Here is a 21,952-nt window from a genome sequence, read left to right as displayed (position 1 = left end):
GATAACCGTGGTAGCTATCATTATTATTCATTAGCATCTATGAAGAATGAAGTATATAGGAATGAGAAAAGGCCAATTAGCCTATCCTTCATGCCTTCAACCTGCTCCAGTTTAAGGTCTAATTTAACCATTATTCATAATTTTTTTACCTCAAATCATTGTTCCGAATTCACCAACTGATGGAAATAATCTTTCACGATTTACCCTCTTGAAACCTTTCAGTATTTTGAAAATCTCTATTTTATTGCCCCTTAACCATGCCTGTTCTTTCTTCATAGCTATAACCTCTCATTCCTAATATAACTCGGGTGAATCTGTGCTGCGCCTGTTCTATAGTTCCATTATGATTCTGGCAGATCTTTTGGGTTTGTGTACTAGATATTCTCTCAAGTTCAGCATCACTATTGACTCCTGTGAGCAGACCTTGCATCTGCTTTGATCGGGAGTACACCTTTCACCCCTCAACATCTAGTAAAATAATTGCATGTCCCAGAGATCATAACAGAGAACCCTTGCTCCATATACCGTCGACTGAAATATCACATCCTGCCATGAGATGAGGGCACAGCTTCAACCAAAAACTGGTTTATTTTACGTAAAATTTATGAATGAACAGTACATAGCTTTTACAATGTAAATAGTAATTTGCCTACATTCCTCAGAAAAAAAACTAATAAAATACCAGCTTAGTATCTCTCTGGGAAAAGGCCCATTTTTTTCCAGATAAGTTATTCTAAAACTAACGATCTAGATATTTTATTACTACCAGCTAGGATACAGCTGACCCACTCAGTCTGAGAGTGAGTTACAGGAGAGGGAGAGAGAGTGCCCGTACCTTATGTCTGCGAGATGGACCGTTCTCATTGGATTGCCTTCCCTTTGATGTGGGAGCACGGGGCTCCCAAATGTCTGGTTCAGCTAAGCCACCTGCTGTGTTCATGGAATGGGAAAAGGAGGAAAGGGGAAAGGAAGGGGTGAGGAAGGGAAGGAGAGAAACGGGAAGGGGAGGAAAAGGACATGGATAAGGAGAAATGGAGAGGGAGATGGGGGGAAGGGGAGAAAGTGTGGGGAAGGGGAGGCAGAGGGAGAGGAGGGGAGGTGGAGAGGGAAGGGGGCAGAGGAAAGTTCCTCGATGGGGGGGGGGCTTAGAAAAGTACATCAGCAGGGGTGTTAAGAAATACATCAGTGGAGTGGGAGGGGAAGTAATTCAGTAGGGGAAACATTCAAAAAGCACCTCAGTGGAGGGAGCAATGGAAAATTCTCAGCTGAGGAGGTGGTTCTGAAATGTAAAAAACTATATGTTCCATTTTTATATTTTTAATAGCTAGGTAGATACCCACCTGCACTAGAAATGTTTCTGAACATCCACCAATTTCTCCATGTTTGTTCCTGAGATAAGGCGGCTTTATTAACATTAGCAGAGCTTACCATTGAGGAAAAAAAATGGCCTATCACAGCTCCATCTACAGGCATAACAGGCATTGCAGGTAAATAGCAACACTTTTTTAATGGGATTAACCATAGGACCAGGTTGGCATCGGAGTTTTGAATGCAAACGGCAGAACGCACCAGATACAGCAAAGGCTGTAGTGCTGAAGACTTGTGCTCCAGAGCTAGCTGCGCCTCTAGCCAAGCTGTTCCAGTACAGCTACAACACTGGCATCTATCTGACAAAGTGGAAAATTGCCCAGCTATGTCCTGCCCACAAAAAGCAGGACAAATCCAATTACCGCCCCATCAGGCTACTCTCAATCATCAGCAAAGTGATGGAAGGTGTCGTCAACAGTGCTATCAAGCGGAACTTACTCACAATTAACCTGCTCACCGATGTTCAGTTTGGGTTCTGCCAGGACTACTCCGCTCCAGACCTCATTACAGCCTTGGTCCAAACATGGATAAAAGCTGAATTCCAGAGGTGCGGTGAGAATGGCTGCTTTGACATTAAGACAGCATTTGTGGCATCAAGGAGCCCTAGTAAAATTGAAGTCAATGGGAATCGGGGGGGGAAACTCTCCACTGGCTGGAGTCACACCTAGCGCAAAGGAAGATGGTTGTAGCTGTTGGATGCCAATCATCTCAGCCCCAGGACATGGCTGCAAGAGTTCCTCAGGGCAGTGTCCTAGGCCCAACCATCTGCAGCTGATTCATCAATGACCTTCCCTCCATCATAGGGTCAGAAGTGGGGATGTTTACTGATGATTGCACAGTGTTCAGTTCCATTCGCAACTCCTCAGATAAATGAAGCAGTCCATGCCCGCATGCAGCAAGACCTGGACAACATTCAGGCTTTGGCGGATAAGTGGCAAGTAATATTCACGCCACACAAGTGCCAGGCAGTGACTATCTCCAACAAGAGAGAGTCTAATCACCATCGCCAAATCCCCCACCAACATCCTGGGGGTCACCATTGATCAGAAAATTAACTGGACCAGCCACATAAATACTGTGGCTGCAAGAGCAGGTCAGAGGCTGGGTATTCTACAGTGATTGTCTCACCTCCTGACTCCCCAAAGCCTTTCCGCCATCTACAAGGCACAAGTAAGGAGTGTGATGGAATACTCTCCACTTGCCTGGATGAGTGCAGCTCCAACAACACTCAAGAAGCTCGACACCATCCAGGACAAAGCAGCTCGCTTGACTGGCACCCCATTCACCACCTTAAACATTCACTCCCTCCACCACCGGCGTACCGTGGCTGCAGTGTGTACCATCCACAAGATGCACTGCAGCAACTCGCCAAGACTTCTTCAACAGCACCTCCCAAACCCACGACCACTACCACCTAGAAGGACAAGGGCTGCAAGTGCATGGGAACACCACCAACTCCAAGTTCCCTTCCAAGTCACAAACCATGCTGACTTAGAAATATATCGCCGATCCTTCACAGTCGTGGAATCAAAATCCTGGAACTCCCCTCCTAACATCACCGTAGGAGTGCCTTCACCATGCAGACTGCAATGGTTCAAGAAGGCGGCTCACCACCACCTTCCCAAGGGCAACTAGGGATGAGCAATAAATGCTGGCTTTGCCAGCGACATCCACATCCCATGAACAAATGTAAACATTTTTTTAAATGGAATGTTGTGACCAACCTACCATTAATATATAATAGATGCAACAAGATTTAGGTTCTTTAATCACTCAGCAGTTCATCAGTTTTGAGTACTTCATTCTCCATTACTGATTAATTTTTGCTTTTTTAATCCATTATTCTAATTGTCATTGTATTACAGCTCAAAACACTAATGTGGCAAAAGAAAATCTGCACCACATCTACTGGCATAATAAATTGGCACTGAATAATGAGACATTGGAAAATTTAGCTCATAGTTATTAGATTTGGTACGAACTCATCTTTCAACCCTCAGTTTTGCTTGATTTATAATATAAATTTAATTGGTGCAGTCATAGTAATTTGACTTGAAATAGAAACCACAGCTGAGATGATAAAATTTAAGATGTGATTAAATGTTCTTGGAGAGTTAGCGTAAAGTCCATAATGCAATTCAAATAGGAGGGACTGATTAATTACATTGTGAACTTCAAGTGTGACTCACCACAAGAAAGTCAGGCATCCTAAATCAGTGCCCTTGGTGTAAATATTAATTAATATGAGGTTGTAGTTTCAGAAGATTCAATTAAATACAACACACTTTACTTCTACTCATTTTACATGAAGGGTAGGTCATGGAATATTGATTATCTTCAGTATGATTTACTACCATTAAGGTGTAATTTTCATATTAAATACCAAAACAATTTTGTTTGTATTTTTGCAGAAGGGGCATGGGACTGGGTGATACAGTGGGTTAGCACATTGTCCTGTCACCTCTTCAAGCTGGCGCTGAATGCACACCGATTGATAGGATGGAAGTCTCCTCCCAGCGGTGGCCAGGCTGTGCTGTACCTGAACCGAGAGCCTCGGGTGCAATTCTTCACGCATTCTCACATTAATGAACACAAGTTTCACCTAAAAATGTTAATTAAAAAATAAACATCATCTTTTATGACATCACTCACCAAAAAAAATAGGTAATGACTCTTAACTGAGAAAAAGATGAAGACCAAGCATGAAAAACATAATTAGCGCTGAATATGGATGGCTTCATACTTTCCGACTATTTCTTACAGTCAGGAGGATGTCATTAACATCTGGTTTCTAATGTGTCTCAGAGACCTTAGAAACTGCTAGTCTGCTCACTGCTGCGCTTGTCTATTTCCTCACTATTTATAGATTTTTTTCCCTCTTTACTGGCAACAAAGTGCTCCACATGAAGTGAATGACTGGTCATTCTTATTATTTGCATCAGCGGTGAACAAATTTCATCCATTAGTACCTGATTGGAGTCTAGTGGAAAATGGAAAGAGTGAGGCTCAGGTTGCTAAGCTCACGCGGGTTCAATTCAGGATTAGCCATGTATGACTAACTCAGGTTGATTCAGAGCCAAGGTTTTTAAAATTTGTTCCCAAGATGTGAGCAACACTGCTAAGGCCACATTTATTGTCCCTCCCTAGTTTTCCTCAGAAGGTTCTTCTTGAGCCATTGCAGTCCTTGTGGCAATGGTGGTGTACCCATAATGGTGTTAGCTAGGGAATTCCAGAATAATGACCAAGTGACAATGACAGAACAGCGATTCGTGTCCAAGTCAAAATGGTCTGTGACTTGAAGGGGACCGTGGACGTGTTGGTGTTCCCATGACAGTGCTGCTCTTGTCCTTCTCAGAGGTAAAGGTGACAGGAGAGGAGCTGCTATTGAAGTAATCTAGGTGAGTTGCTGCATCTTGTACATAGTATATGCAGCAGCCACTGCGCATCAGTGCTGCATATTGGGATAGCCTTTGGGTCAAGAGGTAAGTTACTCTTCACAGAGAATCTAGCTCTGCCCTGCCTGTAGCCACAGCGTTGATATAGCTGGTTCAGTTCAACTTCCGGTGAATGGTGACCCCAAGATGTTGATGGTGTGGGTACTCAGTAATAGTGGTACCTCTGAAGGTCACAGGATGATGTCTGAGCTTTTTCCTTGTTGGAGATGGTCATTATCTGACACTTATGTGGCATGAGTATTACCTGCCACTTCAACAACAACAACAAGTTGCCACTAGTCAGCCCAAACTTGGATATTATCCAGGTCCTACTATAGGTTGACTTCGACTGCTTCATTATTGGAGGAGTTGTGAATGGAGCTGAAAACTGTGGGATCATCAGTAAAAACTTCACTCCTGACCTTATGAGGGAGGGAAGGTCATTGATGAAGCAATTGAAGATGGTTGGGTCAAGGACTTCTGCAGTTATGTCCTGAGGTCTCCGACAACCACAACCATCTTGCTTTGTGTCCAGTATGACCCCAGCTACTCGTGGGTTTTTTCTTTGACCTGCATCAACTTCAGTTTTGCCAAGGCTCCTTGGTGCCATAGTCAGTTGAATGTTCTCTTGATGTTGAGGGTAGCTACTCTCATCCCTCCTCTGAAATTCAGCTCTTGATGTGTGATCCATGTCTGGATCAAGGCTGTAATGGGGTCTGAAGCCAAGTGGAACCTGGAAAAGTATTGGTGAGCAGGTTATCAGTGCATAGGTGTCACTTGATGGCACTACTGATGATTCCTTCTATCACTTTACTGATGATTGGAAGGAAGCTGATGGGACGGTAACTGACCAGGTTAGATGTATCCTGTTTTTTTCTGTTTATGGGACATACCTGGTCAATCTTCCAAATTGTTGGGTAGATGTTAGTGTCATTGCTGTACTAGAACAGCTTGGCTAGGGGGGCGGCTAGCTCTGGTGCACAGGTCTACTGCCAGGATGTTGTCTGGGCCCATAACTGTAGCTGTGTCCAGTACAATCAGTCACTTCTTAGTGTTACATAGAGTGAATCGAATTGGCTGGTTGCTGGTATCAATGAAGGTGGCGACCTCACAAGCAGGCCAGACAAGATTTGCCATTTCACACTTTTGGCTGCAGATGCCTGCAAGCTCTTCAGTGTTGTCTCTGGTCAGTTGTGGTACTACCGAGATGGATCTTGTTGGTTGAGAGTGAGCTCACTCTGGCAGGCTCATGCAGGTTGAAATCTGGCTCATTGGCGTGTGACTGGTTTATGTTGGGCCAAAACTGGATATGGCCTCACATCAGTTCGGATCTGGCTTGGCATAACGGCAGATTGAAGACTGGCTGTTTCAATTCAGATTGAACCAAGTTGTGCCATCTGAACTAAGGCTCTTCAACTCCAAAAATACCACATTCTAAAAGTTGCTGAAGCTCTCATAATTTACCAACTTCTCAACAGTTCTGAGATTATTAGTAATATAACGTTTAGCTGGTTGCTCATTTCCCACCAACAGGCGCAGTAATAATGAGAATCTTAGGCTAAAAATTACTAAGCTGCTTTGCCAGGCTATCTTTCATGAACAGCCAGCTAGATTCTTAAGGAAAATAAATACAGGGGAAAGTGTGAAATGAAATAAGACTGATCCATTGGCTGTCACATGCGGTTACAGATGATGCAATGGGCTTGCATCTCTATCAAGCTACATTCAATCATGCATAATCCAAAGCAGTCCCAGTAAATTTATTGGACATTAATTATGCAAATGTTAATCGCACAAGCATCACCCAAGGCTGAACTGCAAAACCAAAGACGTGATGACATTCAAAATTTCAGAATACATGTCCTTAGATAGTCCCACCAGAATAAATATCACAGACTGTACTTAATGCAATTCAGAAGTCCATTGAGGAATTGCACCCACCAAGCTTTGCATTAGGGATTTCTGGTTCACGTATATAAATACTGCATATAAGTGGTGTACCCAAAGCACCCCCTCTCTATACCAAGCCTGCTTTAGACGTCAATCATGATTTAGAATCCAGGTCTGTTTTGTACATCTGTGCTTTAGTCAGGCCATGGAGGTGGACATTATATGCATTGTGAACTAGTCCAAATATCGGCCTCAAAAACAAAACACTCTAGTCAGACATAATAGCAACAAGTATAATGTTAGAAAGTACAGAACAGGACAAGTATATTTGGTACATCGAGAACTCGCTTTCCAAGGGACCATGTCTAATTTAGACTGATAGGGCTGGAAATTCAGCTCCGTAGTGCACATTTTTTCGCTTCTTGTATGGGCCGGGCTGGATGCCATTTTGTTTAGGGTGGTAGGAGCATGCGCCGGAAGTACGTTGAGTGGGCAGATCGTGACGTCAATCAGCATTCCATGCTGATTTGACGCCAGCGCTGCCATTTTCGTCCTCAACACTGGAGCTAACACCCTGTCTTAACATCGCACAGCTGAACATGTATTCCACAGCAGCATGGCCCCCCCCCCACCAGCGATATTTAAACGGATCAGCAACCACGCTCAGGTTAGTTGCTTTACGAAGGAAGTGCTTACGGAACACTGCCACCTCTCACACCAGGACAAGAACAGTGCTGCCAGTGGCTGTGAAGGTGACCGTGGCCTTGCATTTTCTCACGTTGGAATCCTTCCAGGCTGGAGCAAGCAACATAATAATAATAATAATTCAACTTTATTGTCATTGTACAATGCACAAGTGCATGAACAACGAAATGTGATCTTGCAAGCTCCCATGAGTCCAGTACAAATAACATTAACATTAAACGTAAATAGCACCGTCCTGGGAGAAGCAAAGCCGCTGCGTCTGTGCGTGCCGCCATTCCATTTCCACCATTCCTCCTGTCTGACAATCTTCAGCCCAACGCCCGGGCCTGCTCTCCAGCCGCCCCTCCCGGGGCTCCTTCCGTGACCTTCTCACCAACCGCCCCTCCTCGGGGCTCCTTCCGTGACCTTCTGCACCTGGTCTTCCCTGATGGTCACCCCTCCAGGTACTAACCAGGCCTGGCTCCAGCTTAGCTTCCAAGCCTTGCCAGTGACCCTGTCCCTAGTCCCAGGAACAGGAACATCTGTAACGGCTCCCAGTTGGCCGTCCACTGCTGCATAAGAGATGTGACAGATGCTCTTTATGCCAGGAGAGGGGAGTTCATTGCCTTCTCTCTGATCAGAGAGAAGCAGGCAAAGCATGCATGTGACTTTGTCAGGATAGTGAGCTTCCCCATGGTGCAGGGCGCCATCAACTGCAAGCACGTGCCTTTGTGGGCGCTGCATCTAAATGCTTCCGCTGCCTGGACCAATCTGGAGGAGCCCTGCAGTACTCAGCAGCGCGCGTCTCAAGATTCATCGTGGTCTACAACCTTGCCATCATGAGGGCACAGCCCTTGGAGGAGGAGGAAGAGGAGAAGGAGGAGGAAAAGGAGGACGAAGAGGATGAGGAGTAGGAAGAGGAGGAGGAGGAAGAGGAGGAGGAGGAGGAGGAGGAAGAAGAGGAGGAGGAGGAGGAAGAGGAGGAGGAGGAAGAAGAGGAGGAGGAAGAGGAGGAGGAGGAAGAGGAGGAGGAAGAGGAGGAGGAGGAGGAGGAAGAGGAGGAGGAAGAGGAGGAGGAGGAGGAAGAGGAGGAGGAGGAGGAGGAAGAGGAGGAGGAGGAGGAGGAGGAGGAGGAAGAGGAGGAGGAAGAGGAGGAGGAGGAGGAGGAGGAAGAGGAAGAGGAGGAGGAGGAGGACGAAGAGGAGGAGGAGGAGGAGGAGGAGGAAGAGGAGGAGGAAGAGGAGGAGGAGGAGGAGGAGGATGAAGAGAAGGAGGAGAAGGAGGAGGAGGAGGAGCAGGAGGAAGAGGAAGCGGAAGGGAGGAGGCAAACCAGACAGCCCCTTTCTGCCTGGGCTGTCCATGACCGACTTATCTGACTGCGGTACCAGTGAACGCAACCTCAATTCCCCATTCAACATTAGTCCCACACCTTAACTTCCCTCTGTTACTGACCATCGCAGCATCCTCTTGGACACAATGTTGAAATAAAAGCCACCACAAAAGAAACATTCCAATCCAACGTTATACATCAATCCATTCAATATTATATCACAAAGTCAACCAAGCTCCCTTGTGCATTCCTTTAGTGTCTGTCTTCCGTGTGTCTTTGCCTGTCCGAGTGCTCCTATGAAGTTCTACCCCAGTGGCTGCGGCATGGCTGGTGGAAGACTGCTGACTTTCAGTGGGGGAGACTGCAAATGGCCTTGAAGGATGACCTCAAGCAGTTCTGGGCCTAAAAGGCTCGTCTTTAGTCTGCACCATCTCGGCCTGGGCAGCAGCAGTCTGGGCTGACTGGCTGACAGCCAACAGCAAGGGCACTGACAGAGTGGCAGTGGTGGGAGGACGAATGCTGTCATCCTGAGAGAGGACAGCAGATCATGCTCCAGGGAGCCACTGCCACTCCCACGGGGCAGCGCCTCAGCATTCCTGGTAATCTTTTCGAGCACAGATTGCTAGATTACTGTGACACCCTGCAAGCCCCTTTCCACAATAGAAAACACAGCCACGATGGCAGCAAGCTGAGCCTGCAGAGAGGAGTCTGAGCTTACATGACAGAAGTCTGAGCTTCCATTGCAGCACTAAGACGTTGGGTGGCTTGTGCTGCAATGGGAGCTGAGACATTGGCCAGCAGACGCTGCATCACGGTTAGGGCCACAAGTGTGCTAATGGAGTTGCCCATCACTTCCATGCTGAAAATCAGCTCCAAGCTCTGTGCAAAGCCTTGTGCAAGGTTGGTGCTGGACTCCTCCATGCTCCTTGACATTGCACTCAGGCTATCTGGCAGGCTTGCCAAGGCACCAAGCATACCCATCACCCTTCTTCTGTAGGCCACCCATCAAAGTCCTCATCTGAGTCCTCTGCAGCAGAACTCGTGTGCGACCTCACCGTCCGAGGAGCTGGCACCTTGCCCCCTGCTCTGGCTGCAGGCCACTCGTGCCCTGTATCTCAACACGTGCAGAACCTACCTCTAACATATCCTCTAAACTACGCGAAGTGTCAGTATCTGAGCTGATGTGAAATCGAATGACTGTGCTGTGTCTTCATCATCAGTGCTCTTTGATTTCGTGCTCCTCCACTAGTGCCTGGTCAGGTGGCAGTTCTTGGCTATCTGAAAGGAGAAAGGCACAAGGGTAAGGTTGCAGTGAGGGGAGGGGGTAAAGCAAGAGGTGCATTCTTACACCATGTGCAGCTTGTAAATCAGAAGAGATTGTGGGATGGGGAGAAGTGGGATGTGAGAAGCAGGATTACATATGAGGATACCAGCATCTTGCATTGTTTCAGCCCCGCCGCTGGCCACGGCTCAGTGATGGCCCTCCCAATAATGGCCAGCACCGTCTCCTCCATCGGGGTCAAGTTATGCAGGCACGCCTGTCCCCCTGCTTCCTCCGGTTGTGAGCCACCTTATCCTGCAAGAGAAAGGGAAGTGTGTCAGTGAGTATCATGCAATGTGTTTAGGTGATCTACCTGTCACAGTTGAATAGCTGAAAGTGTGTGGAAACTGTGCGATGTGGGTGTGAGGCTTGCAGCAGTGTGTGAGGGTGAGGTGAGGCTATGAATGTGGGGCATCAGTTGTGTTTGGTAGAGATTGTTCGTAGGTGAGTGATGGGGCTGTGGTGCATTGAGCAGTGTGTGAGGCGAGTAGTGCTGATGGTGGGATATTGAAGATGAATTCACTGACCTTGACCACTCATGTGAGGTCTTCTTCCTGCACTGCGTCCAGGTCCTTGGGGCTATACTGCTGGCATTGGCCACGACTGCTATCTGCTCCCAATGCCTTTCGCGCATTTGTCTGGAGGGCCTCCTGTGGAACAGGACCTCTCTCCTCGTGTTCACCTCTTGCACCAAGGCCTCCAGTGCTGCATCGGAGAACCTTGGAGCATGCTCTCTCCCCTGTTTTGACATCAGTAGCCCATTATGCTGCTCTGACTCTTTTCCCCAGCCAGTTGAATGATCTGCTGCAGGCAGAATGCAACTCCCCTTTAAGAGATACAGACTGCCTTTAAGAAGTGCAGGCTAGCTTTAATTGGTGCTAGCCTCACATGAACTTGGGCCGAGTGTTCAGCCAGCCAGCAGCGCGTTCAGCATTGGGCTGAACGCCACTATCATGTTAATCAGCAGGCAGCACGAAGTTAGCGTTACCTTGAATGGGTGTGGGTTGACCCCCGCATTGTGATCCCCGTGCCCGTTTTCACTTGCCAACCAATTTCTAGCCAATAGACTCTCCTAAACATATTTAATCTTCTTGACAGAAATGTCTAATCACGCGTAAAACTTTCTAACAGGAAAAACTCCAGGACCCGGAAAGGTAATCAAACAAAACTGCAGGATATCAGTTTACTCTTACAACCTATATGATTTAGCTCTGCACATCCCCAGTCTTCAACCTGCTACATGCCATGGCAACTCTGAACTGATGTGGAGCTATCAACTGTTATGGTGCCAAGGGAGCTCAACAAGTGTGGGTTTGTGTGTATGTGTGTTATATCAAGAAACACACACGCACACACAAGTCAATTTCCTGTGACACTGCACGTGGGGATACAAAACCAAGTGTAGTCTTCAGGTGAAGTGTGGGGTTAGAGGACAGAAGATAATTTTATCTCGGAGCACATAGGTAATTCAACCATCATTTTAGAACCACATATTTTGTCCTTATTTTTATATTGTAGGAACGGCTAGATTCCTAACTAAAGGACTGAGATCGAGTCAGTCTATTAAACAAAAGATGTTTAATGCTAATAAACAGAGTTTAACACTAAAACAATGGAAAGCTGGATAACAGGTCTGTACTGGTTGCTAGCTCCACGAGGACTGACTAGAGCCCCTCCCTGGTTGGACGTCATGACATCATCACGTTTTCCCGCCGCTGGAGGATCACGTGATCAACGTGATGACGTCATCGCATTGGGTCTCAGTCTTAAAGGGACCGCGCTATGTACATGCGATAATATGAACAGAGATACAGATTCATTCTGTAGCTAACAATTAGTTAAAGATAATTATGTACATAAGATCAGAGTCCCCTTGGTGGCTCTGCCACATGCGCCCCCCCCAGAATTGTCTTTAACAGTAAATGTCAATCGACTAGGAGGTCTGACAAGCCTGTCAGAGCGACTCCTGTTTTCACGGAGTGAACGTTGTTGAACAGCGGGCGGGCTGGCGGATGGGAGCCTTCGGACTGGTGCGGATGCAGCTGGAGGGCAGCCACAGCGTGGCGGCTGTGCAGTCTCTACTGGCCGGTCGATGTCCAGATGCGCCGGTTTGAGACGATCAATGGAGATGTGGTCTGGTTTACCACCGATGTCAACCGAGAAACTCTTGTCGCCGGGCTCTATTACGCGGAAAGGTCCTGTGTAGGGAGCCTTGAGCGGATCCCTATGGGCATCATGCCGAATGAAAACGAATTCAGCATTTTTTAGCTCCGCTGGAACGTGCGAAGATGGCAGGCCGTGATGCGAAGTCGGAATGGGCGCGAAAGCCGTGGCCATTTCCTGGTGGTTGCTGAGTTGGTCGGCCGCAGACCATGGCGCGGTGGGAAGCGGCAGGAAATCTCCTGGTATGCGGAGCGGCTGACCGTACACGAGCTCTGCGGCAGACGATTGCAGGTCCTCTTTGGGTGCCGTGCGCAGCCCCAACATGACCCATGGAAGCTTATCCACCCAGCCGGCGCCTTGGAGGCTGGCGCTCAGCGATGCCTTTAACGATCGGTGGAAACATTCGCACAAACCATTTGCCTGTGGGTGATAGGCCGTAGTGCGGTGGAGTTTGGTGCAAAGACCCTGGGCCACAGCATTCCAGAGCTCAGACGAGAATTGTGGACTGCGGTCTGAAGGAATATCCACCGGAACGCCGAAACGTGTGACCCACGAGGAGAGGAACGCTCTGGCTACATTGGCAGACATAGTAGACGCCAAAGGTACTGCCTCGGGCCATCTGGTAGTACGATCGACCATGGTTAGAATGTGTGTGAAACCCTGGGATGGTGGCAGCGGTCCGACGAGATCCACGTTGACGTGGTCGAATCGCCGTTCTGGTACAGCGAACGTGACCAATGGGGCCCTGACGTGGCGCTGCACCTTAGACTTTTGACAGACGACGCAGGTGTTAGCCCAGTCGCAGATATCCTTACGCATTCCTCTCTAGACAAACTTAGCCGACAGTAATTTTTGGGATGCTTTCACACCCGGGTGCGAAAGCCCATGGATGGCATCGAAGACTTGGCGGCGCCAGGCAGCTGGAACGATCGGGCGAGGGTCCCCCATGGAGACATCACAGAGCAACGAGGTGCCTGCTGCGTGGAATTGCACATCGGCCAGTTGGAGGCTAGAGGTGTCGGCGCAATATGACTGCGTTTCAGGGTCGGATGCTTGGTCGGTGGCCATGAGGGCATAATCGATGCCCAACTGGACTGCCCGTACGGGCACGCGAGAAAGGCAATCGGCTACCAAATTGTCCTTGCCAGCTACGTGCTGGATGTCTGTCATGAATTCAGAAATGTAAGTTAGCTGTCTCTGCTGTCGGGCCGACCACGATTCGGCGGTCTTGGCCATTGCAAAAGTCAGTGGTTTGTGATCTACAAAGGCGGTGAAGGGACGTCCCTCCAACAGGAAACGAAAATGGCGAATGACCAGGAACAGTGCCAGCAACTCACGGTCGAAAGTACTTTATTTGCGTTCGTTGCGCCGGAGTTGGCGGCTGAAGAACGCCAGTGGCTGCCACAACCCGTTGACCCACTGTGCTTGCACGGCGCCTATGGCATAGTCAGAAGCGTCCGTGGTGAGGGCGATGGTGGCTCCTGGCAGAGTGTGTACCAACATAGTTGCATTGGCTAGAGCGGTTTTTGTGTTGTCGAAAGCGTCATCCATTGCCGCCGTCCAGGTTATTGCATCCTTTCCCATCTTGCCTTTGAGGGCCTCGTAGAGGGGCTGCATGAGTTGTGCTGCCTTCGGCACAAAGCGGTGATAGAAGTTCACCATGCCCAGGAATTCTTGGAGGGCTTTGGTGGACTGTGGCTTCGGGAATGCCGAAATTGCTTCGACCTTTGACTGCAGCGGGATTGCACCCTCCTGGGTAATGCGGTGGCCCAAGAAGTCAATCTGATGTAGGCCGAACTGGCATTTGGCCGGGTTGATTATGAGGCCATGCTGGCTGAGGCACCGAAAAAGGGTGCAGAGATGGTCGACGTGCTCCGCTTTGGTGGAGTTGGCTATCAGGATATCGTCCAGATAGACAAATAAAAACTGAAGATCCCGCAGGACCGAGTCCATGAGTCGTTGAAAGGCCTGCGCGGCGTTCTTGAGCCCAAAAGGCATTCTAAGGAACTCGAACAGTCCAAAGGGAGTAATAACCACAGTTTTTTGGATGTCCTGCTGGTGTACGGGGACCTGGTGGTAGCCCCGGACGAGGTCGACCTTGGAGAAGATTGAGTTTCCCGCCAAATGGGCGGAAAAGTCTTGAATGTGCGGGATCGGGTACCGATTGGGTGTCGTTGCATCATTCAGTCGACGGTAGTCCCCACATGGCCGCCATCCGCCGCCGGGCTTTGGAACGATATGTAGGGGTGAGGACCAGGGACTATTCGACCGGCGAATAATCCCCAGCCACTCCATCGTGGCAAACTCGGCCTTCGCTGCTGCGAGCTTACCGGGTTCCAGTCACCGAGCTCGTGCGTACACTGGGGAGCCGGTCGTAGTAATGTGGTGTTGGACACCATGCTTAGCTGCCGAGGCGGAGAAAGTGGGCTTGGTCAGCTCCGGGAATTCACTTAGTAGGCGGGTGAATTCGTCCGGCGAGGGCAACGCGCAGGAGACAGAATGGGCCGGTGCGGAACTGCGGAAGTACGGAATGGAATGGAAGGTAGCCGCGTTGACCAGTCAACGGTTTCGGACATCTACCAAGAGGCTGTTGGCGCATAAGAAATCCGCGCCGAGGATGGCTTGTAAAACTTTGGCTGTGATGAATTCCCACTGAAACCGTTGTCCGCCAAAGCACACCCGGACCTGCCGTTTGCCAAAGGTACGAATGGCCCCACCATTAGCTGCCTCGAGGGCGGGACCGTGCCTCCCAGACTGGATGTCAAGTGCTGAGGCGGGAAGGATGCTGCACTGCGCCCCGGTGTCGCATAAAAAGCGCCGGCCCGAAAGGGAATCGGTAATGTAGAGGAGCTTCCCGGAATTCCCAATCGCCATCGCAGCCGCGGCCCGTACCTTAAACTCGATCCTCCTTTTCTGGGGCTGCTGCCGGGGTTGCTGTTTTTTTTTAGGCGCGAAACTGTAAGGAGGGCGGCAGCTTCTGGCTTTCTTGCCGAAACAGGCGTGGTAAAAACACAAGCTGGGGGATGGAGGCGTCGGGGCAGCGTCCGCGGAGGAGGGTTGTCTTGTGGCGGAGCAGTATTGCTGCGTGACCGCATAAACCGTGTCTGCTTCTGTAGCCACTGCTGCGCAATCCGCGGTGTCCGATCTAGTGAGAGCGGCTTGAACCTGTTCGGGGAGTTGACTCAGGAATAACTCCTGAAAAAGGAAGCATTGGGGTTCGGAGCCCAGGAGCGTGAGCATCTGGCTCATTAACTCAGATGGCTTGGAATCGCCCAGGCCGGGCATAGCGAGCAGCCGGCGGGCCCGCTCTGTCTTCGTGAGTCCGAAGACCTGTGTAATACCCACTGGAAATGTTATGTACGCTAAGTATGGTTATCAATCTTTAACTTAAGACACTGTATTATCATTGTTATAAATCCCTGGGTTAAAGTTGCCCATGTAAAGGTACGGCAAGAACTTTTAAGGACACAATGTGACTAAGAGCAGACTTTCCATAATTCTGCACCAGTATCAACTGTTGCAGACAGTGAGGCTGCGCAGTCTCCAGGCAGAAACCCCAGGAGGAAGGGGTGGAGTCGGGTTTTTCGAGCGGGAAACGGGAGCGACTGGAAGAAAGGAGGGCAGGAGCTCTAAAAAGAGGGCTCAGGAGGCAAATGGCTGCCGCATCCCGTCCCGGGCTTCCAAACTCGGCCGCCGCCCTTCGTATTAGTAGCTCTGCATCCAGAACTCAAAGTGGGATTCAGTGATCGTGAAGAGAATTCAACGAAGGGGTTCGGAGTCGTAAGTCTTGCAGACATTATACATACCATGAGCTCCAACTTAAGCGCGCCAGCGAAAGAGTGCACTCGAATTTGGACACAGGGACAGATTCTCCTTTGAATCCATGTAAATGCAGAATGTATGTTTATTATGTCTAGATTCATTCTAATGTATGCAAATATCTAATTTAGTTCATTGACCTGTAATCTTCTTATACTGTCTGACATTAAAACTATAAAGTAAGATAATTAGAATTAAGCCATTGTAGTAGTGATCTTCTTACTGGGCTATAGAATATTGTCTACAACAGAGACCACATCTCACATATATCTAGAGAACCGTGAAGGGGTTACACCTGTATTAACCACACTTTAAGAGCATCATACTTGCTGGCCTCTGGGGGTTTTTCGAGCAGGCTGATGATCCATGCGGCCGTGGAGCTGTCGAGTGCGGAGACCACATGGAGGTAGCGGGTCTGATCCGTGGCGATGTTACGGAGTTCGAATTGTGCTTCTGCTTGGACGAACCAGGAGGCAGCATGTTGTTCCCAAAACTGTGGGAGCTTCAAAGCCACGGCGTGGTTGATTGACTATGATAAATTGACCCTTAGTGTTAGGGGGATTAAATACGTGGGGTTACAGGGATAGGGTGGGATATGTGTTGGTGTAGGGGTTACGGGGATCGGGTGGGATATGTGTCGGTGCAGGCTCGATGGGCCGAAATGGCCTCTATCTGCACTGTGGGGTTTCTGTGATTCTGTGTGATTCTGTGTGCTTCCATGTTTCGTTACGCTTCTTTAGCGAAAATTGTCCACGAAAATTCGGGGTCACCACTGTAGGAACGGCTAGATTCCTAACTAAAGGACTGAGATCGAGTCAGTCTATTAAACAAACGATGTTTAATAATACTAATAAACAGAGTTTAACACTAAAACAATGGAAAGCTGGATAACAGGTCTGTACTGGTTGCTAGCTCCACAAGGACTGACTAGAGCCCCTCCCTGGTTGGACGTCATGACGTTTTCCTGCCGCTGGAGGATCACGTGATCAACGTGATGACGTCATCGCGTTGGGTCTCAGTCTTAAAGGGACCGCGCTATGTACATGCGATAATATGAACAGAGATACAGATTCATTCTGTAGCTAACAATTAGTTAAAGATAATTGTGTACATAAGATCAGAGTCCCCTTGGTGGCTCTGCCACAATATAATATTTAGTTTATATTATTATTTAGAAATAAACAGCAAAATGTATAGCAATTTGAGAAGTAGATTTGTTTGGAGCATAGGGGTTTCTCAGACCAAAAGCTGGCAGATGCCAAAATGAGGCGCTACAGGAGGGTGTAATTACCGTGTGACAAATTTACTTAAGACAGTTACCATTATAAATGATACAGAAAATACAGTGTCGGTCTCAGTGAGAAATAGAAAAAACTGCTGAAAAAAAGCCATAAAACACCAGAGATATGACTTTGGGTCTTATTGCACCTAAAATTTTAGGTGTAAAATTTACAGCCAGTTCAGAACCAGCATAAATTCAGGAAATTTACATGAGCTGCACTTTAGCCCCTCCCTATCTCTGTAATCTCCTGCAGCCCTGCAACCCCCCACCCCTGACCCCCTCCCCCCCGAGATCTCTGTGCTCCTCCAATTCTGGCCTTTCACACCTCCCTGATTTTAATCGCTCCACCATTGATGGCCATGCCTTCAGCTGCCTGGACCCTAAGCTTTGGAATTCCTTCCCTAAGCCTCTCCACCTCTCTACCTCTCTGTCTTCCTTTAAGATGCTTCTAAAAACCTACCTCTTTGACCAAGTTTTGGTTACCTGTCCAAATATCTCCTTATATGGCTCGGTGTCAAATTTTGTTTGATAACGCTCCTGTGAAGTGCCTAGGGACATTTTACTACATTAAAGGCGCTGTATAAATGCAAGTTGTTGTTTTAAAATACTGGTCGATGAGAACAGCCATCCTCCGCTGGGGAGGCAAATTAGACGTACAGACCTCACTTTATTAATATAATGTAATAAAATGTTTTGATTAAGCAATTATGTATCCAGGGGATGCTACTCTTGTGTAATAAACAAGTCAATAAAACTCAATGGGGAAGAAATTCAGTATCGCCCCGTTTGGGGCGCAATTATCGGCCGGGCGCAAAGTTTAGCACCTGCCGCTAATTATCGCCTCCGACTGCAAACTTGGCCTCTATCGCCCCTGGAGGTGGTTTGAGTGCTAAATCAGGCGCTACACACCTCTCTTAAGGCGCTAACACCTAGGAGCGAGGCGCGACCTCAGAGCGCTGGCGAAGCTCATGTGATGTCAGTTAGCAATGGAACACAGACACACTGGCACCGGCCAGTTCTTAAAGGGGAGGGTCGATCTTGCTCTCCATCCACATCCTGCTCATTGCAGCCTTGAATCTCGGCATGGAGAGGCCTGTACATCAAATCTGTTGGAATGAACAATGGAGAGGCCCAGGGAAAGAGCTCAGAGTGCAGCCCCCATAGTCTCTTCTAAATCGATGCAAGGAAGGTCAAATCAAAATGAACCTGCAAAGTGCTGCTCAGTACCCAAAACTCCTTCACACAGCGTTGAATCTCTCCAGAAGTCTCTCTCTCTCAGAATGCGTGGTGCAAAAATGTCACCAACAATAAAAGGCAGGAAGTGGTCACCTTTAAATAGCGCTCCCCCAGTCCCTTCCCGACGCAAAACGTTCCACTCAACCTGTCGTTGCTGGCGGCAGGCAGAAAGGCAGGGGGCACCACTCAATATCTGGTCCGGGGCGTTGCACGCTCGACTGACGTCACGATCTGCGGGCCCAGGAGATCGTGGCGGTAGTGTTTAGTGCCACCGCAAAATGTCTGGTCAATTTTGCAAGCAGCGCAAACATTGCCGCGCCCGGGCGCTAGTTGCTTTGCGCCCCCCGCTAACGGGAGGCGCTAATCAACCGAATTTTCACTCCAGTATCTCTGCAGTTAAGTGACACCATACCACTTCAGCTTAAGTCAATTACCTGTGGCTCACTCCTGACTAAAGCAAAAGTAATGTCAAGAATGGAATAAAGCCAGTCCCCTTACAAATTCCACATGCGTGTGTGTATATTGGTGTGAGTGTGTGTGCGGGTGAGTGTGTGTGCGGGTGAGTGTGTATGTGAGTATGTGTGTCTGTATATAATTACACAAGCTGAGTGGTTTTCATTCTCATGATGTAGGATCCCAAGCACAGCCTTCCATGTGTCGATTTGCAATACACTGCATCTGCAGCCTATCATTATAGGCTCTGCATAATCCTATACATACCTTCAAACTAAAGCACAGAACAATCATATTTCATTGCCGCTCATCACACTACTGGAGGCAGCAGGTACAGTTTTTTTTTTATTATTCATTGATGGGATGTGGGCGTCGCTGGCTGGCTAGGCCTGCATTTAGTGTCCATCCCTAATTGCCCTTGAGAAGATGGTGGTGAGCCGCCTTCTTGAACCGCTGCAGTCCATATGGTGTAGGTACACCCACAATGCTGTTAGGAAGGGAGTTCCAGGATTTTGGCCCAGCGACAGTGAAGGAACGGCGATACAGGTCCAAGTCAGGATGGTGTGTGGCTTGGAGGGGAACTTGTAGGTGGTGATGTTCCCATGCGTCTGCTGCCCTTGTCCTTCTAAGTGGTAGAGGTCGCGGGTTTGGAAGGTGCTGTTGAAGGAGCTTTGGCGAGTTGCTGCAGTGCATCTTGTAGATGGTACACACTGCAGCCACAGTGCGCCGGTGGTGGAGGGAGTGAATGTTGAAGGTGGTGGATGGAGTGCCAATCAAGCGGGCTGCTTTATCCTGAATGGTGTCGAGCTTCTTGAGTGTTGTTGGAGATGCACTCATCCAGGCAAGTGGAGAGTATTCCATCACACTCCTGACTTGTGCCTTGTAGATGGTGGAAAGGCTTTGGGAAGTCAGGAGGTGAGACACTGGCTTTCACCTGGCTTTTAGACTCTACTACCCTTAGACTGTCAAGGTCCTTTTCAAAGGCTCTTAATGGTATTTTACACAACTTCCCATCTTTTCCTGTTAACTAACTTATGATCTTTTTGAAGGTTTAATATTCAATTAAAACTTAGATAATAATAGATGACCACCTGTACTGTACTGGAGAAGTCAGGACATGCAGGCAAGATCCTTTGATCAGTTCCACCAGTGTAGTACTGGTATAGTTCTCATGATTGGTATTCTATTCCATCTTCTCCTGCTGGCTCAGCCACTATCTTGTTCCCACAGTGCTTTTGCAGCTTTGAAGAATAATGACTGCCCCTACCTCAGTATTAAACTACCAGAGTACTTTTTTTGTCACTACACGGTGAAGTGGATGATTGACTGACACCCACCATATTTGCAGCATCTTGTGAAGGTATCCACAATTGAGTTTGAACACAGCATTCAAACAATCATACCAATGTATTTTCAAACAATGTGACTGAATTGTTAAATTTACTAAAGGAATTCTTCTCCTCACATTTTATTTTCACTTGTTTTTCAGTTTTCTCTTGGTCCACCTATTGGTCAAGCTTGTTGTACATTTTGTTTGTGTGATATTTGGAAGATAGCAAGAATTGGCAAGAATCTACATTAGTACATTGAGTTATATACAGTACATTGATACAGTTGCACAATGCTGCATATTTTGAGGATCAAGTTGGTTTGTTATTGGTGGGGGGGGGGGAGGCAGGGGGAGATAAGTGATCAAGGGCATCTGGGACATTACTTATTACATTTTGGAGTGGCGCAGGGATTGGGTTTTGCCCTTTGTCCTGCCTGAAGGAAGATTGGCATTTTCTGACCTTCTCTCTCAGGTTGGCCATCTGCAGATGTGTTGCGATGTCTATGAGGGCAGGTCTCATTAAGCAGGCCTCCAAGAATGAGGGTCCAGATTGCTTTGTGCTCCTCCAGTCTCAGGAGGAGACATCACTTGCTCCAAATGGCATATGTCCCATAGATCCTGCATGAGTATGACTTTTGTGGTGGGAAGTGGAACTTTGCCACAAAGAATGTTTTCATGAACTATGAAACCGGCATGCTGCAGTTGGTACTCGACTCTCGAGATCAACACCTGTAGGCATGTGGCTGGGCTACAGTGATCATAAGGCTGATCATGACCTTGATGACATCTTGGATTGAGGTCCAAAATGGCTGCATCTGGGAACATACCCCATTCACGCTCTTACTTTCTTTTCCTCTTTGTGTCCAGTAATATTTCCCTACTTTGAGGGTAGATGGATCTCTGCCAATTCCACGCTTGAACGAGTCTTGCACTCAACAATGACACAGTACGGCATGCTCACCGACATCGATTGGGACCGTGAATACAAAGCATGTATCCTGTCACTTGATGACATAGATTGTTACCACAGCAATGCATTGAGCCACCTCACTTATGGATCTTCATGTTAATCATCAACTGGCAGTTCATACATGTAAATTAGTTAATGTATGAAGTGTGTCACTCAAACCACACACAAAGCTGGGCCCACGTTAAAAACAGGCATAAATTACAGATAAGTCTTGCCACCCAAAGGCGTCATTGAGTCCTACTCCTTAGAATGTTACAGTCATCCAAATTAAGGAGGACAAAGTTTTTGAATTTCCGACAGTATCTTTAATATCAATCTTGGCAGCCCAACATTTAATTGAGAGGGTGCTGAGATAATCTAAGCAGATGCAATGAATCAATTTGGTATTGACCCAGTCACTGATTACTCTGCCAATGAGCATCCTATTCTGAGAGAGTCACTAAGTTACTGTCACTTACCCCAACTTCCACGTGATCTGATCCTTTATCATCCTGCTTGTGAAGCAGCTCAAAGTAGTACCTCCTCGCAGAAATAACACTGTGGAGAAAGGAAACGCACTGATGAGGACATTTTTAGAAGTAAGTCTTTGAGTGCCGTTCGATGCTGCGGTCTGTTGGATTATTAGTGCTGGTTTGATCCCACACTCTAATGGTTGCCTACTCACAGCCTTGC

At 48.0% G+C, this 21,952-nt stretch overlaps 1 protein-coding gene across 3 annotated transcripts in view; it reads right to left on the bottom strand.

The window, feature by feature from the left end:
- LOC147106611 (N-acetyl-beta-glucosaminyl-glycoprotein 4-beta-N-acetylgalactosaminyltransferase 1-like) overlaps positions 1 to 21,952 on the bottom strand; it is a 950,756-nt gene that overhangs the window by 279,598 nt on the left and 649,206 nt on the right. For all 3 annotated transcript variants that reach the window (XM_086007621.1, XM_086007622.1, XM_086007623.1), the window contains exon 8: positions 21,739 to 21,817. In XM_086007621.1, the coding sequence (XP_085863747.1) occupies positions 21,739 to 21,817 (79 nt within the window). The remainder of the gene's footprint in view (positions 1 to 21,738; positions 21,818 to 21,952) is intronic.

The sequence above is a fragment of the Somniosus microcephalus genome, chromosome 15 (assembly GCF_052327205.1).
Source record: "Somniosus microcephalus isolate GS21.2 chromosome 15, FLI_Smic_1.0, whole genome shotgun sequence".
NCBI classification, from domain to species: domain Eukaryota; kingdom Metazoa; phylum Chordata; class Chondrichthyes; order Squaliformes; family Somniosidae; genus Somniosus; species Somniosus microcephalus.
Note: the sequence above shows the minus strand (reverse complement) of the source record. Positions and strands in the feature narration are given on the sequence as shown.